This window comes from Brassica napus, unplaced genomic scaffold (genome assembly GCF_020379485.1).
Source record: "Brassica napus cultivar Da-Ae unplaced genomic scaffold, Da-Ae ScsIHWf_2856;HRSCAF=3636, whole genome shotgun sequence".
NCBI classification, from domain to species: domain Eukaryota; kingdom Viridiplantae; phylum Streptophyta; class Magnoliopsida; order Brassicales; family Brassicaceae; genus Brassica; species Brassica napus.
Genome location: NW_026016108.1, coordinates 8,560 through 29,836, shown reverse-complemented (window position 1 = coordinate 29,836; position 21,277 = coordinate 8,560). Strand labels below are relative to the sequence as shown.

The 21,277-nt window shown below is 37.9% G+C and overlaps 3 protein-coding genes and 3 long non-coding RNA genes across 7 annotated transcripts; 5 read left to right on the top strand and 1 right to left on the bottom strand.

Annotated features, from left to right (window-relative positions):
• Nucleotides 1-1,670: 1,670 nt before the first annotated feature.
• On the top strand, nt 1,671-2,355 carry LOC125602443 (agamous-like MADS-box protein AGL70; the record flags this gene model as incomplete). Its single annotated transcript, XM_048774090.1, is given in 5 exon segments — nt 1,671-1,728; nt 1,874-1,935; nt 2,017-2,116; nt 2,237-2,252; nt 2,255-2,355. Coding segments are annotated over 5 exon segments (337 nt in total), but the record flags the coding sequence as incomplete, so codon positions are not given.
• A 46-nt stretch (nt 2,356-2,401) lies between these two features.
• On the top strand, nt 2,402-3,368 carry LOC125602444. The gene is made up of 2 exons (XR_007334856.1): nt 2,402-2,585; nt 3,072-3,368. It is a non-coding gene; the product is annotated as an uncharacterized LOC125602444 (long non-coding RNA).
• On the bottom strand, nt 3,077-5,262 carry LOC125602445. Of its 2 annotated transcripts, XR_007334859.1 has the most exons (3): nt 5,122-5,262; nt 3,364-3,404; nt 3,077-3,195 (listed from the first exon to the last, which is right to left on the bottom strand). It is a non-coding gene; the product is annotated as an uncharacterized LOC125602445 (long non-coding RNA). The 2 variants fall into 2 exon arrangements; XR_007334858.1 differs by lacking the exon at nt 3,364-3,404.
• Nucleotides 5,263-11,329: 6,067 nt separating this feature from the next.
• Nucleotides 11,330-14,031, top strand: LOC125602442. The gene is made up of 3 exons (XM_048774089.1): nt 11,330-12,656; nt 12,897-13,330; nt 13,399-14,031. The coding sequence occupies exons 1-3, from the start codon at nt 11,330-11,332 to the stop codon at nt 14,029-14,031; spliced, it is 2,394 nt and encodes a 797-aa protein (XP_048630046.1).
• A 1,608-nt stretch (nt 14,032-15,639) lies between these two features.
• LOC125602441 lies at nt 15,640-16,317 on the top strand. Its single transcript, XM_048774088.1, has one exon. It carries the CDS (start codon nt 15,640-15,642, stop codon nt 16,315-16,317), a length of 678 nt encoding a protein of 225 aa, XP_048630045.1.
• A 132-nt stretch (nt 16,318-16,449) lies between these two features.
• On the top strand, nt 16,450-18,703 carry LOC125575673. Its single transcript, XR_007334857.1, has 4 exons — nt 16,450-16,568; nt 16,682-16,723; nt 17,023-17,073; nt 18,291-18,703. It is a non-coding gene; the product is annotated as an uncharacterized LOC125575673 (long non-coding RNA).
• Nucleotides 18,704-21,277: the final 2,574 nt, after the last annotated feature.

Here is a 21,277-nt window from a genome sequence, read left to right as displayed (position 1 = left end):
GTGATCGCACTTCAGAGAATTGCTGAGAGATTAATCGGGGTTAATGGTGACACTGATTAAGAATCTTTGGCCTAAAAGGAGCTCTTTTGTTCAATAATTCATCTGAAAAAATTTCTTGACTTTTTGTTTTGTAATTTCTCCGTGATTGATTTGTTGATGAAGTATCCTCCAAATACCATGTCTGGTTGTAGAACACTGAAATTTCACAGAGATACTTGTCACACATGCTACATACTTATCTAATTGGATATCTGTTTTAATCTTGATCGGTGTGTGCAAAGGACACTATCCAAGATATATATGTCTAGATTAATAGCGACCTTTGTTGCTCTTTGTTCCTTTTCTTCATGCAATTAGTCTAGTTTTGGGTTTCTTTGCTAAAGAACACTCGAACTTAAAATTAGTCTACGGTCGTATGTCATATATATGTGGCAGTGGCAGTGGCAGTGGCAGTGGCAGTGGCCTAATGGGTTTACTCAGTAGAAAAAGTAATCGTTGTTTTCTTTTTCTCCTATAAGAATGAATCCACTAAGCTACAACCCTTTTAACAGGTGTGATATTCTTCTCTATCTGTGGTAGTAGAAGTTCCAAATTAAAAACATACAAAACCTCTCGGCATTTTCCTTATATATCTAGGAGAGATAACAATGAGCCCACACTAAGCTACAACTTTTCCTATCTTACGCCAGAGAATCTTAAAAAGGATGAGAACAAATGTATGTGTAGGAAATTGAAATGTAACTCATCACTATGCATACGAGTATATCTCTATATAGTTTCTTCGCACTGCATTGATATTTAATTCCACTAAAGCTTGATCATGGAAGAAGTTATTGGGAACCTAATCTACTTGCTTCCATTTTACAATAGTCAAATTCTAGTCATAGCTAGTTTCTTGGTAGTTTCTCTTATATAGTATATAACGTATTGGCACTTTTCAAGCTGCGTCGACTTGAGATTAGGCTTCTTATTGTGTTCCTTATTAATTGCACAGTTTTTTGGTGATTAAAAGTTAAATTACATATTCATAACTTCATATGCAAGTGAATATATAGTGAATTAAAGCCAAACTGTATTTGAATTCTTTCAATAAATCATGGACATCACAAATTAGGATTGCAGCCGTGATCTTACCTAATTTGCTATACCGCTTTCTTGGCTTATCCTTTATGGAGTGATTGTCCCACAACTTTAAGCCAAAGGTTTTGTTTTCAGTTCTCCGATTCAGTTGAATATATGTTTAAAAGCTTCAATAATAGCTAGGTGTAACATGGACACCATGTGAAGCTAAATCCATTGGTATTTATAATTTTCATGTATAAATCGTCAAAATTTATAGCGACTTCACCTACATCTAGAGATTTTCCTTGTATATATGAACTATAGTAGCTAGTTACAAAGATACAAAAAATGATTGTAAACAAACATGTTTGTGATTTTGTTTTAAGCGATATACACCACATTATGTCTATATAGAAGCTAGTTATAAGTAGTATTAATGATACAAACTTAAGTCACTCATATACAATATCTATGTATAATAGCATTCTCTTTCCGTTTCATTCTCTCTATAAAGGCCGCTATTGGTGCTCTTTCTAACTCGTAATAAAAAAAAAAAGGTTCATGAATTGGCTCTTATACGTATTTTGTTTTGTTCTTGATATCTCCAGCATGACCAACATCATCGATCGTTATGGCATACAACATGCTTGTGAACTTAGAAGCTTGGTAAGTTAGCTGAGAACATCATTAACGTGGTCGTTAATGTCATGAAGGATCGAAGTGTTGGCTGCGTCTGAGATAAACTCTATGCTTTGAACTTGTCATAGCGACTGGAGTTTCTAGGTTTCCCATCATTTTTTTTCACGTGCAGGATCTTGCAGAAAATACTCGGAGTTATCTTCCACACAATGAGTTACTCGAATCAGTCAAAAGGTTAGCACTAAGACGCCTTTTCCCCTCTTCATCTGATCAAAAAAGTTTTTTTTTTTCCTTTGTCTACTTATGACTATGCAGCAATCTTGAAGAATCAAATGTCGACAACGTAAGTGTAGATTCTCTAATTTCTCTGGAGGACCAGCTCGAAACTGCTCTGTCTGCAACTAGAGCTAGGAAGGTATATATGCTTGCTACGAAGTGAATGAACCGATTATTACATAAATATTCTGTCTAGTTAGTTTCCTAAGACCTTGCTTGACTTCAGATGAAATAACATAGTTTTAATGTCATGTTGCAGACAGAACTAACGATGGAGTTGTGAAGATGCTTCAAGAAAGGTTAGTGCTACCATCCCGGTCATTATCGGCTATGCTGATTCTTGAATCCTCTTGCAGATCACTAGACCCAAATCTCTAGATTTTGGATGTATCGTTTGGTCTTGCCTTAGTCCCTGAATGTTTTTGGCTTTTGTTATGTGATATTCTAATTAGAACAAAAAGGTTTTGTTGAAATCTTGATTAAATGTGACTTATGGACTTGTCTGGAGATGGCTTGAAAACATGTTAGTTAAGAGACTTATGGACTTGTTAATCATTTTCAAATAGGAGGAGTTGCTGAGAGAAGAGAATCTGGTTTTGGCTAGCCAGGTAACAAGAGTACTATTTGTTATGCTTCTAGATACTAATAAACACTTTATATACGTAGATAGATAATACACATATACAAAGGCGAGGTGGCACAGTTGGCTTAGCGCGTAGGACTTCGCAAGTATAAGAACATATGCATTACTATAGTTGAGGACTTTATGGATGGAAGACAATTTTATCTGAGACCCATAATTAAAGATATGATTTTTTTTCATATTTCCAATTTATATCTCTGTTAAACTTTACTTATTTAGTTGATAAGAATGCAAGAACGTATCTTACAGGACCCAATTAAAATTTAAAATTAGGCAAAAGATATATGCTTCTAGAATTCTTATTTTTCTTATCCTTGTTAATAGAGAAGAATTCTTTTAGAAAGTTCCAAACGAATGTAATAGTTGCACAATTTCGGTTAAATCCATCACTTATCTTTTTTTTAATATAAGTATATGTGCTAACAAACAATCTAAGGGAATTTTCTTACAGATAGGGAAGACGAACGGAGGGAGACAGAACAATTCACCGGCAAATAGCTCCGGCATCAATCCTCCGGAGACTCTCCCGCTGCTAAAGTAACTATCACGATCCAACGGCTGAGTTAACTCAAAGCCTGATTTAAAGTTAAAAAGCAGATGTGTAAACTATAAAAAGCTGCATAATCTCAAAACTCATTTTATCTTGCTGTAATGCGGAAGTTTAGGTAAAAAACGGAGCTATAGTTCTCTTGCTAAAAAATAATTATTATAAAATTAAGATAAAGTATGGAACTTTGTTGTACCTTCATAGACAAGACCAGAGCTCGTATACTTGTGTTCATGTCTGAAAGTACAGGTTTGGATTTTAAGTCGCTTTTCTTCAGCCTGAAGAACCCTAGAGTACTAGAGCTTATTTGTTTGTTTTCCGTATTTTAATTGGAAAAAGATAGTTGCTTGATTACTTGTCTTACGTTACGTGGCAAAGTTAAATCGAATCTTTTGTTGTTACTTACATAGCTTATATATACTTTTAATTTAATTTGATTAGATCATATATCGTCCTACCAAGGACCCTTTCTATCCAATAATGAGCTTCGGCCCGAGAAAGGCCATCTTAAATACACTAGCCCATATGAGCTGTGACATTCTCTTGCATAGCCTTGATCTGTTGTACAGTTTTGTTTACGCCTTTACGGAGATTTTGTTGTTTATCTGTTTTGAACTTTGTTTTTCGTGTTGTTTACGATGGTGATGAATGAAACATTTGAAGGCACACATCATGATAAGGTTAAATAAGAATGCCGAGAGAATTCATGTGTTAGATATTTTCATATATTATCCTCATAATGATTCGATAGACCATTAGCTTTACCAGTAATTTTATGTTCAAAAGCTAAAATTCATGGGATGGTTATTTGGTAGTTGTTAGTATATTAATCAAAAAAATACAAGTTAAAAGATATTAAATTCGGTTTTTAAAAATTAACAATTGTACGAACAATAAAAATTTTTTTATTTATTTTACCCATATTTAAAATCAAGAATATAGAATTATAATAAATTGGTTTTAAATAATTAATAACTATAGAAATGTATTAAATTATATAGTATTATATAGTTACATTTTTTAAAAGATTTTTTACTGGACTTAATAAAACTGATTCGTGGTGGAAAAAAAAAAGTCTGAAATAAGCAACCAAAAAATAGAATTTGATATAATTTATGGCCCAATATAAAAAAGTTCAATTTGGTATAGGTTACGGCCCAAATTTATGGTCCAATATAAAAAAAATTAACTGATTTAAATTAATCATGTGTAAGAAATTAAAATTCGAAAGTTATAAATAACATGAAACGATCAACGTCTGAATATCCTACGCTTTAGTGAGCTGAGAATAACAAATACAATTATAGTGTTAAATAGTAACCAGTTTTCTCAATGCCATGGGTGGTAAAAAGATATAAAACGAAAATCTTAAAGGTTTATAGTAGGCTCAATCAGCCTTATATATGACGATCTCATCTTCTAGGTCTTATGTAGTGCAATTTATAAAATTTAAAGTGGGTTAAACATGTTGTAGCAATCAATTCAATGTTAATGATATCGTCTGTGTATGTTTTTTGAATGGAGATGTCATGTTTTGTATCGTTTAGTTAACTACGACTTTTAATAATAGCCAAAAACAGAACAAATTCTACTCTTTCAAAACAACTCTTTTTGAGTTAACCATTTATAGGTCGTTATAAAAGGCGACAACGCTTTGGTATTTCTTTTCCTTTTATGAAGTTTTAACGGCCGTTTGTCTTTATCTTGAATAAATTAGTAAAAGTAAAACAATACACCAATTGCTAATTGCTAATATTTTATGAATTAGAACCGTCAAAATTTCATTAATAATCCAAAACAGAAGTAAATATCCGAACGGAAGAAAACATGCAAGGGGAAAAATATCCTAAGTTTATAATGGGAAGTAAAGATAGTAGTAGTTTTTAAAAACGTATAGTAAAGACGGTTGACAGCGTTTAACAGTAGACATATTGACAAGTAAAAATTAGACTACCTTGCCATGGTTGGTGGAGACAGTGAAGGTATGGTGATTGGGTGTGAAGTTGAAAGGTGTGACAAGGATCTGAAACAGAAACTCCTTCCCAGTTAGCTCTTCAAGGCAATTTGGGAGATCCTCCTCTCCACTGTTTGAACCTGCAGTATATTACCCCACGGAATTTAAAATTTAAATACAGGTTCCTTGGTAACAACACAGTCTAAAGCTTTACCAAGCTGCTCTAAAAATTGAGATCATAGCGAAAGTTAGAAAAAAAAAAAAGAGTAAAAGATTACTTACGCAGTTCGATTAAGAGGGGACCACAACTCTGGTGTCAAAGAAGAATTCTTCTGGAGCACCTGTTATTTCAGAGAGGGCTTTCAACGACCTCTGTATAAAGGAGAGTGGACAAAGCGTTACAGTAAGAGAGATCGTTTCGATGGTAGAGAATATGTATGGAGTGAGTAGTCGAAGAGATCGAGTGATGATCTGGCATAGAACGATCTGGAAGAATAAAGAAAGCCCTAGACATAGTTAAAGAGAAAATATGTAATGGGCCAAACTAGTAACATGCGACAAAGCCCAACACAAAACAAATGATTACGAAATCCACACAAAGTTCGGCAGGAAAAAAAAAATAAGTGGGACCCACGATACTGTGCACACGTGGGCTCAACTATTATTATATAGATTTTTCTTTTGCTGACAAAAAAAAGTTATCTAAGCTTTTTATATCGAATTTAACGATTCATTGTTTTATCTCAAATTCTATGACACTTATTTTGTTTGTGTAACAATCTGTATTTGGGGATGCTATTGTTACTAGTTAAATACTTAAATGTGACATTATGGACACTAGGCTCTTTGTCCGCGCTACGCCCGGATAAATTTCTTCTTATAATTTTTAATTAATTTTAGCTTGTTTATTTTTTATAAAAGCATGTATATATATTATTTCAAAATTGACTACCAAAAATATAAGTAATAATACGCAAATTAATTTATTATGTTTTCCAACGAATTTGAAATGAATAAACTCAGGGGTTGATTGGTAATGGTGGTAAATGTTTTAGACATCTACTTTTTTCAAAAAAAAAAAAAATTAAAAAACAATTATATTTTAGGTTTTAAAATTAAAGATACAGTATAATTTTTTTAAAAAATAATAATATACTAGTTTTCAAAATCAACTTTTCTAAAGATTTTATTTAGTGCTTTGAAAATAAAAATATAGCAAAACAATTAAAGCCGAAGCGAAACAATTCACAGCTTATTTTCTAAAGTAAAAACAAAAACAAAAACTACATAACCACCAATCAACCCCTCACTCTGTTGTTTATTTATTATAAAATTAACGGAAAGTGATGAATAGTCAATATTCTTAAGTTTCAGCTAAAATCTTTTGTTTCATATAAAACCATTGTTAAATCTACATTTAGTTTAAAACTTTTTTATGTATTTAGAATTATTGATTTTACATTTTCAATTTCTGCCCTCTCTACAAAAAATACAAACAGACATATATACATGCTTTTTGCATTGTTTATTTCAAATGATAAATAATTCCATTTGTATAATTAGTTTATGGCTATACAATATTGATTTGATACACTACCAAAATTCTTTTATCAAGGAGACTAAAAACTAATTTTTTTAGCTAAAGGTTAAGAAATTATTTTCGATCAAATATCAATGGAGTTAAGAGAAATGAAATCGCTTTACATGGTTTCAGATTTAAATAGATGATTTAAATCGGTTATTTTTACAAAACCAAACTATTTTATGATAAAGAATAAACTGAATAAAAATATCAAACAACAAAAATGCTATTTTTCTCAAAACCAGCTTATGGAAACACATTATAAATAAAAATAAAACACAACCAAACTAATCCAATTTATTTTTAAAACAGCACCAAAAAAATTAGTCTTTAAATCATATAAACCGGAACATCACTATGTAGATTGGAAACACTACATACAATTTAGAGTATATATAGGACTGGCGATGCCTTCCAAGTGCATATAATTATGCAATGAGTATGCAAAAGCATGTTAAAAAGCCAATAGTATCTTAAAAAACAAACTATGTTCTTTAAAAAATCTTAAAAACAAACTCTTGTTACTGTGAATAGCTCGGTTGGTATATGCTTTCATCTTCTCGTAATGAAAATTATGTCTCAACCTCTCTGCCACTCTTCAAGTTGAAAACTATGTTTATCTTAACTGGTCTTGATTAAAATTGCATGAAAAAAAACAGAGTTGACATGGTAGTCTCTTAGTGGATCTGCATTTATTCTTGTAGTATCCATCCTCTCCAATTATGCAAGCTGCGTTGGTGTGCTCTCTCTTCTAGACTGTGTTTTTCTTTCATGGTTTGAAATATGATAATTGTGACTATTTGCATGATCGCATCACCCAGATTTTATGGCTGACAAAATATATGTGTATTAATAAGGATATAGACTATAATTTTTGACGGTCATGACAGCTTGATTATATATGCCTAAGACATAAACTAAGATTCACATTCACATGTTTAAGTGCATTTGCGAGAAAAGGAATTGGCATTCACACGAGATTGATATATTATGCCACGTCATTAAAATTATGAAGCCCTCTGAGCTATGCCACGTCATTAAAAATAACCAACGAATAAGAAAGCTTTTAGTGGCCACGTCAGACTATTGTTTACTCAATACAAACTTTTCACGGGTCAATTTGTGTGCTGATAATATTGAGAAATGGCCCATTTTTAAAAGTAAAATCTATCTTCTCGTCGGTGACTTACTACCATTGTCTCATGGTCTGCCTCCAACTCCTGGCAGTTACTATCGATTCTGATGCTACTCAAAGAACCATAAAGCTTATCACTTTACTGAAGAAATCCAATCGGCCTAAATTTATTTCAATCTCATCATCTCCCCCCATAAAATAAACTGATGAATGTGAACATAAAGGCCAAAATATTGGTGAATGTGAAAGTTTGATAAAGAAGATTAGTTAATTAGTTACATCGTATAGTTCTTGCCTTCTATTTTGATCTGCATTAGTTGGTGGAACTCTTTCGTGGAAGCTCTTATGGCTTTGGGGAAGATACTGGCATTGGTGGAGTCTTTCCCTGCACAACATGATTAGCGGATCCAAGAACAGTCGTGTCTTCAGCAATCTTTGTGAGCAATTATGTATTTTTGAATCCTTCACATATTTGACATGATTGTGTTTTGGTTTAGAATTATTGTTTTTCATGAGCCGTTCATATAAGCTTTTCACTGGGTTTGTATCTGATTGGATTCAAGCATTGTTGGGTTTGGTACTGGTCTAGCATCAATGATGTGTTCTTGGCTATGTTATATTTTTCTTACCGTTGTAAACAGAATTTGACATCTATTGGTGTTTGATCTTGACAGGAAAATCGAGAAAATGTAGAAATTCAGTTTTCAAAGTACATATATCGTGCTTTTGATCAGGTAAGTGTTTCCATCTTAAAAAAAATAATCTGATTCCAACAGTTGGGGTTTTTGATTGAGTTTATGATTCATAGATTGCTAAGGCAACAAAAGTGAGCGAGAAGTAAAAAAGCAGATAAAAGAACATGGCCAATGAGAAAATTTGTCTTCATATCATTTCTCTTAGCATGTGCTTTTAGGACAATTCGTTCAACGATCTTGATCACTATATTATCACTGAAGAAAACTAAAGCGAGTGAAAAACTATGCATCTAAAGGTAAAATAAAATCACACATCATTTCGAAGTGGAGCATGTGCCGGGTGTTGAGCAGAAGGCCGTCATCCTTACCAAGCCATTAGAAAGGATTATGTTCAAGCAAAGAGGAGCTTAATCGGAGTTCAAGAAATTGATCTCTCTAATTCAAGTTGGAATTAAGGAGGTGAATGTTGGATAATTCCAACCTTGTGGAAACTTAACATATTATTAGATGTTTAATATGTTAAGATAAACACAATAAAGAAACCTAGAAATAGAAAAAAGAAGTTTCTATTTAGGTTAGGTTTGTGTTTTCCATATCCCACATGTTAAAGGGATTGTCTTTCATATAAATATAGGTCTAATGGAGAGATGTTCCATATGATCTAAGAGAAACATATTGAAAACTTTAGTTTTGAGTAGTTTCTAAAGGTAATAAGAAAAGTTGTTCTTATAACTCTTTGTTTTTAAGAGATTTGAAAGTATGATTGAGTTTTTGGTGTATCAATAAAAATCTCACATCGAATAGGTAATACCTTGTAATAAAGGTATCTTCACACATAAACTAGCTTTTCGTGGTTAATCTTTTGGGCTTCATCCGGGCTCAATCATATTAATGTGAAATATTCACTAAAATGCTAAACTTTTGCAATCTATCTATCCACTTAATTCTTTTCTCTGGTGCTGCTAGTTCTCAAAATAACAAAAAAGTTGTGAGGTAGTTAATCAAACTCATAGGACGATATTGTTCATCTTGCGCATATATATGTCTAACCATTCTATGTCGAAACAATTTCAGCAGCTGTAAAGCTGATTATATATAACAAAAACTTAGAGCTAGACTTTTGGCTTAAGCTAGGTGGTTTTATATTTGATAATTGCAAGGTGGAAATTAGGGCATGTCTAGATTACGTTCTAAGTAGTAAATTTACCCATATATATGCCTCGACATTAAAATGTAAGACAAGATTATTACTGAAAAGTGTATAATATATTACATCACTAAATATGAATATATCATATAAATACAAGAAAAAAACTATTAGATAATTGAGCTTGCTTGTGTTATCATTTAAGCGATGACACACTTATATTTTTATATAGAAGGCGTGGGTAAGGTTAGATACTGAACCTACACAAAAGAGTTAGTAACCCATTATATATATGGTTTGGCATGGATTGTTTCTAAAGGCTTTTTTTTATTTTCTTGATATCTCTCCAGCATGGAAAAAATCATCAAGCGTTATGAGATACAACATGCTGATGAACTAAAAACTTGGTAAGTTCATCTTGGGTACTCATGCATATGTAATTGAGATGATCATTCAGAATCTAGCTTATAGACTTATATTCCATTGGAGATGGTTGTTAAGTGAAGTGCGTTAATCAACACGGTGGATAGAGACCGCCCGGCACAGAGGTACTGCAAACTTCACTGTCGGAACTGCACCAGAGGTTTCGAAACTTGTTGTAGACAATTTATCTCTCAAGGGATGGAATGATCTCTTATTATATCCTTGTTTGCACTCATAACTTAGATGAGCGTTTAGAAGCGTTAGCTAGAATACTCCAGTGAGATGGTTGTCATATATTAGAAAGTCTGACAACGTCATAAATTTGTTGTATACAACATTTAAATCTCGAGGGTCTCGTTTTGTTTCTCTTAGTAATACACATTATTTCTAACCATTCCCATCGACCATCGTTATTTTTTTTTCGTGGCAGGATCTAGAAGAGAAATATCTTTCACACAAGGAGTTACTAGAAATAGTCCAGTGGTTAGCACTAAAGACTATTTTCCCTCTCTTCTTCTGATCAAAATAGTTTTTATTTTCTATTGTTGATTAATATATATGCATGCAGCAAGTGTGAAGAAGAAGAAGGAATGTTTGTATCATCTTCTCTCATTATTATTTCATCGATTCATCATTTGGAATCTCTCCATTTTCATTTGTATAAATCCTAATGACAAAGTATTCATTAAAAGAGTTTTAAAATAAATTAACGTTTGATACGTTGTTAGAAAAAGTTTTTCAAAACGCGTTCCTCTTCCTTTGTCCTTCTCCGGCGCCGTTCTCGGTGTCGGAACCACCCAGTCCTCATGACTAACAAGAAAAAAGAAAAAATGCCTCCTACCAAGCCATATCCCACTGGATCTGGCTTTTCTCAGTCTGATGTTAAGCAATCCACGCCTGAACAGTCCTCAGCCGTGAACAGTGAAACCCCTCTGACGCAAGCAGATCTGGTTCTCCCTTCTGCCTCTGCTGGTCCGAGCAAACCAATTGAGCCTCCGATGCCTGCCTCAGTAGCCATTGCAGCCTCATTCCCAGAACTCTCCGGTAACCTAGCCTCAGCTACAGTCGCAGAATCTCCTTCAGCCTCTGTACTTGAATAAGCAATCCGTCTTCCTCCGTCAAGCCTTGAAGGTCAGACAGGAAAGGCTCTTCCCTCAACGAGTCCCTCAGCAGATCTGGATCCGGCGAGCAAATGGAGAAGGTTCGTTAGCAAATCCTCTATTAAAATGAAGCCTGAGCAAACACCTTTTACCCTTGAATCAGGAGAAGCATGCGTCAAGATCCCTAACTCGGTTATAGAGCGGAATAAGAAAGCGTGGGATTCATTTATACTTGGTCAATTCTATGAGGAACCCCCCGCTAAAGGAGCCGTTCATGCTATCGTCAACGTAATCTGGAGTAGACAAAAACGCGACATTTCTGTTTCAAAAATGGATGGGCACGCTTTCCTTTTTCGTGTCCCCTGCCCAAATGCCAGAAGGAAGATCCTCAGCCAAAGCCTATGGCAAGTTGATGGTCAGACGATGTTCGTCGCAAAGTGGTCTCCGGGCCCTCATCAGGAGAAACCAGAGCTGTCAATGGTCCCGGTCTGGCTGGACCTCACTGGGGTTCCTTTGCAATTCTTCAATCGAGATGCCTTAAAGGAAATAGCTGGGCTGGTGGGGCATCCTATTGAGCTACACCCAACCACTGCAAACCTCACCAACCTTAAAGTTGCTCGAGTGTATACTGTCATAGATCCCCGGAAACCGCTTCCGGAAGGGGTTAATGCTCAGTTTGAATCAGGAGAAATCCATAGGATCACAGTATCCTCGCCGTGGCTCCCATCTTTATGCTCCTTCTGCAAAAAGGTTGGCCACACTATCTCTCGCTGCAAAGCCGCCCCACGAACTTGCACAATCTGTAACTCTGCCAGGCACACCTCCGATCTCTGTCCTCGCAACAGACCTAAACAGAGAGAAGGGAAGGCACCAGTGAAAAGTCAGCTCCCAATAACTTCGTCGAAGCAAATATACAGGCCCAAGGATACAGGAACCACCTCAAAAGTGCCTGAGAAAGCGGTTCCTAATGATCCTCCTAAGGACCTAGCAGTGACCAATCAAGTACATGTCTCACAAGATACTTTGCTCTTGGCTTCCGATCAGCCAAAATCGCCACAAATTAATAAGGCCACACAGAACAATCAGAAGCAGACTTTCGCTGAGGTTTCAGCTTCAACAGCCAGGAAAAGCGACCCAATCACCAAAGGCTCTGTTCCTTACCGGTCATTGCTGCCTCAGATCTCTACTCCAAAAACATCTAAGGCTAATCCATCTAGCTCGATTATTGCCTTCGACTATGATGTATCTAGAGGAGGACTCGTAGTCGACCTAAGTCCTCATTTTACCTCATCATATGCGGCTCCTTCTAACGATGAATCATACTCGAGCCAGCAATGTCTCTCTTCTCCGGAAACACTATCTGAAGGAGATGATAACCCAGATGATGAAAATGATCAGTTTATACAAGTTATGACCAAACGCATGCGCCGTCAGTCGCTTGCACGAGCTCGGGGTAGAGGCCCCTTATCCCTCTAAATTTTCATCTTTTTATGGATATTTTTTGTTGGAACATAAGAGGTTTCAATGATCCTGTAAAGCGGAGTGGTCGGATTTTCGGAAATGGTTAAAAGAAAATAAGCCGGTTTTTGGTGGTCTTGTTGAGACGCACGTCTGTCCTGAAAGAGCTTCTCCCTCGTTGCTCGCTCGTTTCCGGGATGGTCATATGTAAATAACGATGAGTTCTCGAATTTAGGAAAGATTTGGGTTGTGTGGCACCCTTCGGTTCAAGTCACAGTAATCTCTAAGTCCCTTCAGGTTATTACTTGTTCGGTCAAACTGCCTTTTCAGCCTACCGAGTTGGTTATCTCGATTGTCTACGGCTCTAACTTCAGGGAAGAGAGAAAGGACCTCTGGTCTGAGTTAATCCTTGTAGCTTCATCAATCTCCTCTCACCCTTGGGCATGTCTTGGTGATTTTAATGAAATCTTGTCGCCAGAAGAGCATTCTACGTGTAATAACTACTCTTCTACCTCGGGTATGCGAGAGTTTAAGGACTGCGTCGACTCTTGCCTTCTCTCTGATCTGCCTTACTTTGGCAACACTTTTACTTGGTCTAATAATCAGGTGGCCAAAAAGCTAGATCGTATTCTTGTTAATGACAACTGGCTCCTCCTTCACCAGGATTCAGTGGGTGTTTTTGGTGATCCTGGCATATCTGATCATAGCCCGTGCTGCATCTACTTGGACTCTTTCAGACCAAAACAGAAGAACCTTTCAAGTTTTTCTCCATGCTCAACAGCCATCTTGATTTTGCTGAAGTGGTCAAGCAGTGTTGGACTTCTCTTCCGTTTGCTGGCTCCAAAATGCTCTTAGTATCGAAGAAGCTAAAGGAACTCAAAAGTATTATAAGAGCCTTTAGCAAGGAAAATTTCTCTGAGCTTGAAAAGCAGGTGGCTGAATCTTTTACAGAACTACAATCTTGCCAGCACGCGCTTCTCGCTTCTCCATCCCCAGCTTTGGCCGCATTAGAAAAAGCAGCGCATCAAAAATGGATAGTGCTTGCAAAAGCTGAAGAATCCTTTCTTAGGCAGAGAGCCCGTATCCTATGGTTGGCAGAGGGAGATTGTAACTCGGCTTTCTTCCACCGGGCTATCAAATCTTGTACTGCTCAAAACTTCATGCACATGCTGTTGGATTTAAATGATATGGTCATTGATGATCTGCAAGGTATTAAGGATCACATCTTGGACTTCTACCAAACTCTCTTAGGAGGACAAGTCCAGCACACTACCTCGTCTCCTGACTTAATTGCTGATCTGGTCCCGTTCAGATGCTCTCCTGAAGCTTCAGAAACCCTTCTGGCTCCGTTTACAGCGACTGATATCTGAGAAGCCTTCTTCTCGCTGCCTAGAAATAAATCTCCAGGCCCGGATGGCTACCCTGTGGAGTTTTTTTACGGCAAACTGGCAAGCTGTTGGGGCTGACTTGATCACTGCTTTGCAAGAGTTTTTTGTTTCTGGAAAAATCTTAAAACAATGGAACTCCACAGCCTTAACCTTGATCCGTAAAAAGCCGAATGCTTCAAGGATATCTGAATTCAGGCCTATCTCTTGCTGCAACACATTATACAAGGTAATATCTAAACTGCTTGCGAACCGCCTTAAGCAGATATTGCCTTCTATCATATCAAACTCTCAATCGGCCTTCATACCTGGGAGATCTCTTGCTGAAAATGTCTTGCTAGCCACTGAATTAGTTGCTGGCTATAACTAGAAAAATATTTCGAAAAGAAGCATGAAGGAGGTTGATCTCTAAAAGGCCTTCGACACGGTAAATTGGGATTTTGTTCTCAACACTCTTAAGGCTCTCAACTTTCCGATGAGTTTCATTAACCTCATTGAGCAGTGCTTAACTACAACCTCCTTCTCGGTCTCTATAAATGGTGAGCTTTGCGGTTATTTCAAAGGAACTAGAGGCTTGAGGCAAGGAGACCCACTTTCTCCTTACCTCTTTGTGCTAGTGATGGAGGTTTTCTGCCGTATGTTGAACGAGAATTACTCAGCAGGCCTGATAGGATTCCACCCCAAGGCAGAGCACCCACAGGTTACTCACCTAGCTTTCGCGGATGATATCATGGTCTTCTTCGATGGTACAAAGGATTCTCTGGATAATATTGCCAAAACTCTTCATGAATTCACCAAGTGGTCTGGCCTCTCTATGAATCGCTCCAAAACTGATCTATTTACGGGGGGTTTGAACGCTGATGAAACTAATGACTTGGCTAGTCTCGGTTTCAATCTTGGTTCTCTCCCGATCCGTTACTTGGGTCTTCCCCTAATGCATAGAAAGCTCAGAATAGTGGATTACAGACCTCTCCTAGACAGGCTCCGCTCATATTTTACCTCGTGGACTTCGAGAGCTCTGTCTTACGCAGGCCGGTTACAGATGCTGAAATCAGTGATCTATGGTCTGCTGAACTTTTGGTTTACTGCGTTCATCTTGCCTAAAGGGTGCATCGCTAAAATCCAAACCCTATGCTCTCGTTTCCTCTGGGGAGGGGATATAACAAAGAGAAGCTCAGCTAAAGTTGCCTGGAATGTATGTTGCCTTCCTAAAGAAGAAGGAGACCTTGGGTTAAGGAAATTCTCTATCTGGAACCGTACTCTTTGTCTCCGACTTATATGGGTATTATTCTGCAACACAGATTCTCTTTGGGCTTCCTGGACTAAAGAATATAAATTCCAAAATAATGAATTTTGGGAAATTGAGTCTGTTGACCACTTCTCTGCGACATGGAAAACAATTCTATCTCTCAGGCATACTGCTTCAGCGCTTTTAAAGTGCAAACTTGGCAATGGCAATCGAGCTAGCTTTTGGTATGACTCATGGACCCCTTTGGACCTTTGATAAATTACATTGGACAGCAGGGTCCAAGAGAGCTGGGAATTCCCTCAGACGTAAAGATTGCTTCGGTAATCACACATGAGGGCTGAAATATGAGGCATGCTCGATCAGATAGAGCTTTGGAGCTCCAAATCCACCTCTCCTCGGTAAGGGTACCTCTTCCTTCTGATCCTGACGATGAATATTTCTGGTGTGTGAATGAAATGGAACTGGAAAAATTCTCCGCAAAGTACACTTGGGATTCTTTACGGCCTCGAGGACCTGTACAGGAATGGACTGCTAATGTATGGTTCAAGGGTGCAGTAACTCGTCATGCTTTTCACTTCTGGGTTACTCATCTCGACAGGTTGCCAACCAGGTCTCGTCTAGCCTCCTGGGGTCTTTCTGTTGATCAATCATGCTGCCTGTGTGGAAATGCGCAGGAGAGCAGGGACCACCTGTTCTTAAGATGTGAAGTTAGTAGGCATCTATGGTCTCTGATCACAAGGCGACTAGGATACAGAACCTTCACCTTCCACACTTGGACAACTTTCACTTCCTGGCTGGGTTCTCAGCACCCCACCCACTCATCTACCTTGCGTCGTCTTGCAGCCCAAGCAACAATCTACATCCTCTGGTATGAGCGCAATAGCCGTCTCCACAACAACATGTCATCATCACCAGCGGCTCTGTTCAAGCAACTTGACAGGCTGATCAAAGATACCATTCTTGCTCGACGAAAGATGAAGGCTTTCGGTGGGCTCCTTAGGCGCTGGCTTGCCTTCGCCTAGACCTCTGTTTTATCATCTATTGCATTTGCTAATCTAGTTCGGGTTTACACCATGTTTTTTCTCTTTTTGCCATGGTGCTCTCCTGTATGCTTTAACCTTTGTATTACACAACCTGCCCATTCTAGTAATGAAATTCATATTCTTAGCAAAAAAAGTGTGAAGAAGCCAAAGTCGATGATGCAAGTGTAGAGTCTCTAAATTCCTTAGAAGAGCAGTTCAAGGCTGCTCTGTCTATAACTAGAGCTAGGAAGGTATATATATGCTCTACTAAGTGATTCAGATGATTATTCCACAAAATATTCGGACCTTTCCCAACTTTGGATCATCTTTCCAATTTGACACAATCCGAAGTTTCTTGTTGTAGACACAACTAATGATGGAGTTTCTGAAAAATCTTGAAGAAAAGGTTAGTGCTTTGGTTTTCATTAGCCGCCAGGCGCTTATGCTGATCTCTGAATCCTCTTAGCCTCTGAACATTCCAACAAATAAACCATGTTTAGGCTCTAGTCCCTTGATATGTCTTTTGGTCTTCTCTTAGTTTCCTGATATTTTCTTGGCTTCATTGAAATGAAAGTCTAATGAAACACAGCCCGTTAAAATCTTGATAAAAAAATGGAAACTCCTCCTTGCTGATTCACCAAGTTGTGATGAGGATGTTTTGGAGCGTGTTTTAAGGTGTAAAATGTCGTGGTCTTGGTGAAACAGGAGAAGCTGTTGAGAGAAGAGAACCAGATTTTAGCTAGCCAGCTAACAAAGGTACATATGCGTGGATAAGCTATTAACAATTTTATACACATATAGATGGGCTTTACCGCATTAGCTAGATACTCGCATGTATACGTACAAATACTTAGGAAAGTCAGACTTTGTAACAACAAAAAACTATGCTATTAAAGGTCTTTATCTTTCCAATGATTTCTGCCGTTAAAATAAACTAACTTATCCATTTTTTCTGCTGCCTCTTTATTTCAAGTATTGGCCCCGTTCATACCCAAGCATATTGTTTCTCTTATTTACAGTGGCTAATATAGGGTTTGGTTGAGGTCAATTTGGTTCATTGTTTTCTGAAATTGTGGGTTCCCATAGAGGGTGAACTGCTCTCTATTCATTTGAAATCTCGTATTTTAACCACAGAATTTAGGTCTGTATTTACTGTTAATGTGTAGTATATGTAGAAAATAATGTTTCTTTTTTTTTTGAACACCAAACTTAATATTAAACTCCCAAGCAAACTAGTTGGGGAAGGAGGAGTGCATTACAGACTTAGCTAGTGAATCAGCAAAAGAGTTCAGAGATCTCGAAATGAAACAAAATGAAATGCGCGTGAAACGTAGGGATAGTGTCTCGATGTCCCGAGTGATTCCGTAGAGATCCGCCGGATGACGCTTCGAGGATAGGGCAACAATGAGTGCCTGACAACCTGACTTGATGCAGATTTCTAAAATTCCAGCTTCTAGAGCATGGAGGAGAGCCGACTGGATGGCGATTGCTTCGGCCATAAGTGGCGATGAGATGAACTCGAACACTCTGGCGTCCTGCAGGAAAACAACATTCTCATGATTCATAAAGCACCAACCACAACCTGCTCTGTTCGTGGCTTGGCTCCAAGCCGCATCAGTGTAGCTGGTAGTCTCTGTGGTTGCTTGAGGAGGCCGGATTGCAGATGCCGTTTGTGCCGAGTGTGATGGTTGGGCTCTAGGTTGAGCGACAATCCATTCTCTAGCACAGAAGATGGCTTTGGAGAGTATCTCAGCCGGACTGAAAATCCTGTTTTCGAATATACGACACCAGAAAATAATGTTTCTTACTATGAAAGTTAAGGACTTTGATGGCTTTTATCCTACATAATTTTGGAGCGAAACCCATGATTATGCTATTTATTTTAAACGTACTGTTAAAGCCTAGATTTCGTGTTAGTTAGTATTTATTTAGTATATGTAGAAAAGGTTTAAGTTTATGGAAGTCTCTTACAGATGGAGAAGAAGAGGCTTCCGGAAACAGAGGGTGTAAGAGCAATGTCATCGGAAAATAGCTCCGGCAACAGCCCACCAGAGACCCTCCCGCTTCTAAAGTAACACTCATCATCGACGGCTGCTTTTGCACCATATCCTGATTACAAATAAAACAAAATAAATGTAAAAGAAATAATCATATGTGTATCTTAAACATCTTCTTCTTCACCTGATCATACGAAAAGTTGAAGAAAAAAAACTCAGGGAAAGCATTAAAACTATCTTTGTTGCTACATTTGGAGACATGATCACGGTCTCATATGGTTTCTATATATGTTTTGTATGTTCTTGTGTCCCTTGAAACTATGACTTATTGTTTATAAAGGTCTTGATTTCTTCAGCTTGAAGAACCCTAATTAAAAGCTAACTCATTTTATTTATTTTTGTTATTTAGTTGCTACTTGTTTACTTACCTTCGTGGCAGAGTGTAAGCATATTCTTAGTAACGAATTTACCTGTCCATTTTGAATTTATTTCTAGGTGAGAAAATAAATATTAAGATATGTTGATATGCCTTGAATCTGGATGTTACATCTAGGCGATGGATGTTACATCACGTACATCATACCGACTCAGTTGCATCAGAAGCGTTGCATCAAATTATTATAGATGTTACATCTGATCGTGGGCTTAGGCCCCATGAGTCCATAAAATCTAGGGTTTAGATACAAGATGCTACTATATTTATCTTGTATTCGAAATAATCCTAAATTTGCACTTTGTAAGCTCAATATCGCCTCCAATAATAAGATCTCTCTTTGCCCGTGGACGTAGCCCTAGGGGTGAACCACGTTAAATATACGTGTCGTAGTTACATCGCTTTTATTCATCTATTTCTGCATCTATTCCTTCTCACGTCCGTTACAACAAACTGGTATCAGAGCTCGGGGTTGGTGATCTGGTGAGAAGATGTCTAGAATAAACGCGAAGATCGACAAGTTTGATGGGGAGAAATAGCTCCAGTCTTTGGCAGATTAAGATGCAGACGTTGTTGAAGCAACAAGGCATCTGGGGACCATTGTTAGGGAAGAAATCTGAAGCAGCTGATTTGGAGGCTCTGGAAGAGAAAGCGTTCTCAACAATTTTGTTATGTCTGGCAGACGAGATTATCATCGAAGTGTCGGATGAGAAAACGGCTGCTAGTTTGTGGCAGAAGTTGGAGAGTTTGTACATGACAAAATCTCTAACGAATAAGCTACTTTTGAAGCAACGCCTCTTCGCCTTGCGTATGCAAGAAGGTATTGAGCTTCGCGATCACCTTGACAAGTTAAATTCGATATTACTGGAGCTGCGTAACATCGATGTTAAGGTGGAGGATGAAGATGCGGCACTAATCCTGTTGGTATCTCTGCCGAACTCCTTCGAGAACTTCGTGCAAATCAATTGTTGGCAAAGATACAGTGAAACTGAAAGAAGTTAGGTCGGCGCTTCATAGTCGGGAATTGCGCCATAAGGCATCCAGCTCAGAGACAGACAATCAAGCTTCAGGATTGTTTGTCAGTGGCGTGAAGGGACATGGGAAAAGAAGGACTTCGAAAGATAGGAATTCGTTTCCAAGAGGTCCTAAGCCATCTGATATTTGCAACTATTGCAAAGAGAAGGGACATTGGAAGTCAGTCTGTCCCAAGATGAAGCAGCAACAATTTGGGTTTGTTGCAGTAGCCAATGATGAAACCAAGTCTGACGATGACATCGCTCTTGTTGTGCAAGGACACACACACTCTTCTGATGTGTGGGTTCTTGACACAGGAGCATCCTACCATATGACACCGAGGAGAGAGAGAGTGGTTTCAGAGTACACTGAGGTACTTGACAGCAAGATTAAGATGGCAAACGACTTTGTTTGCAAGATTGCAGGGATCAGCTCAATCAAGCTCAGGACACATGATGGTAGACTCTGCACATTGAACAAGGTGAGGCATGTTCCATCAATGACGAAGAATTTGATATCCGTGAGTCTTTTGGATAGTAGAGGGTTCAAATATTCAGGTGGCGATGGAGTTTTGAATGTCTACAGGGGTTCTGATGTGATTCTGAAGGATTTCATGAATGGTACTTTGTATTTACTGAAGGGTACAACGGTTACCGGTTCAGCAAATGTTGCATCGCCAGAGATCCCAGAGGAAGATATGACTAAGCTATGGCATATGAGGCTTGGACATATGGGTGATCGTGGGATGCAACATCTGTCGAAGCAAGATCTGCTTTTTTGATATTGGTTTGGAACTCTGCTCGGAAGAGTTTAAACAGTTTTGTAAGGATGCAACATCTCCAAAGCATCTTACAGACAGGAGAAACACCACAGCGGGATGGTGTTGCAAAATGGATAAACCAGATAATGCTAGAGAGATTGATGTGCATGCTCTCGAGTGCTGGTTTGGAGAAGCGGTTTTGGGCTGAAGCAGTTAACACGGCTTGCTACTTGATAAATTTTGGCCCCCACATAAGCATCGAGTGCAGGATACCTTCTGAGGTGTGGTCAGGTAGATCTGCTGAATATTCACTTTTAAGAGTGTTTATGGATTACGGTGATGGAATCAAGGGATACATGGTATGGTCTCCATTAGAAAACCGAGTGGTTCTAAGCAGGAATGTTGTCTTTGATGAAACATCTATGGTTAGAAGCTCAGGGTCCAGTTCAGAAGCAGAAAAGGGTAGCACTGATAAACAGGTGGAGATGCAAGATGATCAGGAAGTGATCGATGTGCAGGAACTTACAGAAAATCAAGAGGAGCGTGTAGAAGATGTTCAGTTGGAGTCTACGGAGACTCAACAGCTTGACGCTATAGAGCATAGCATTGCGAAGGATCGACCAAGAAGGGTTGTTGTCAGGCCACCAGAGAGATATTGCTTTGACGATATGGTGGGTTATACACTTCAGGTTGCAGAGGAAGTGGATGCGTCATCCACCTACATGGAAGCCGTTTCTAGTCCCGAGTCTGAGAAAC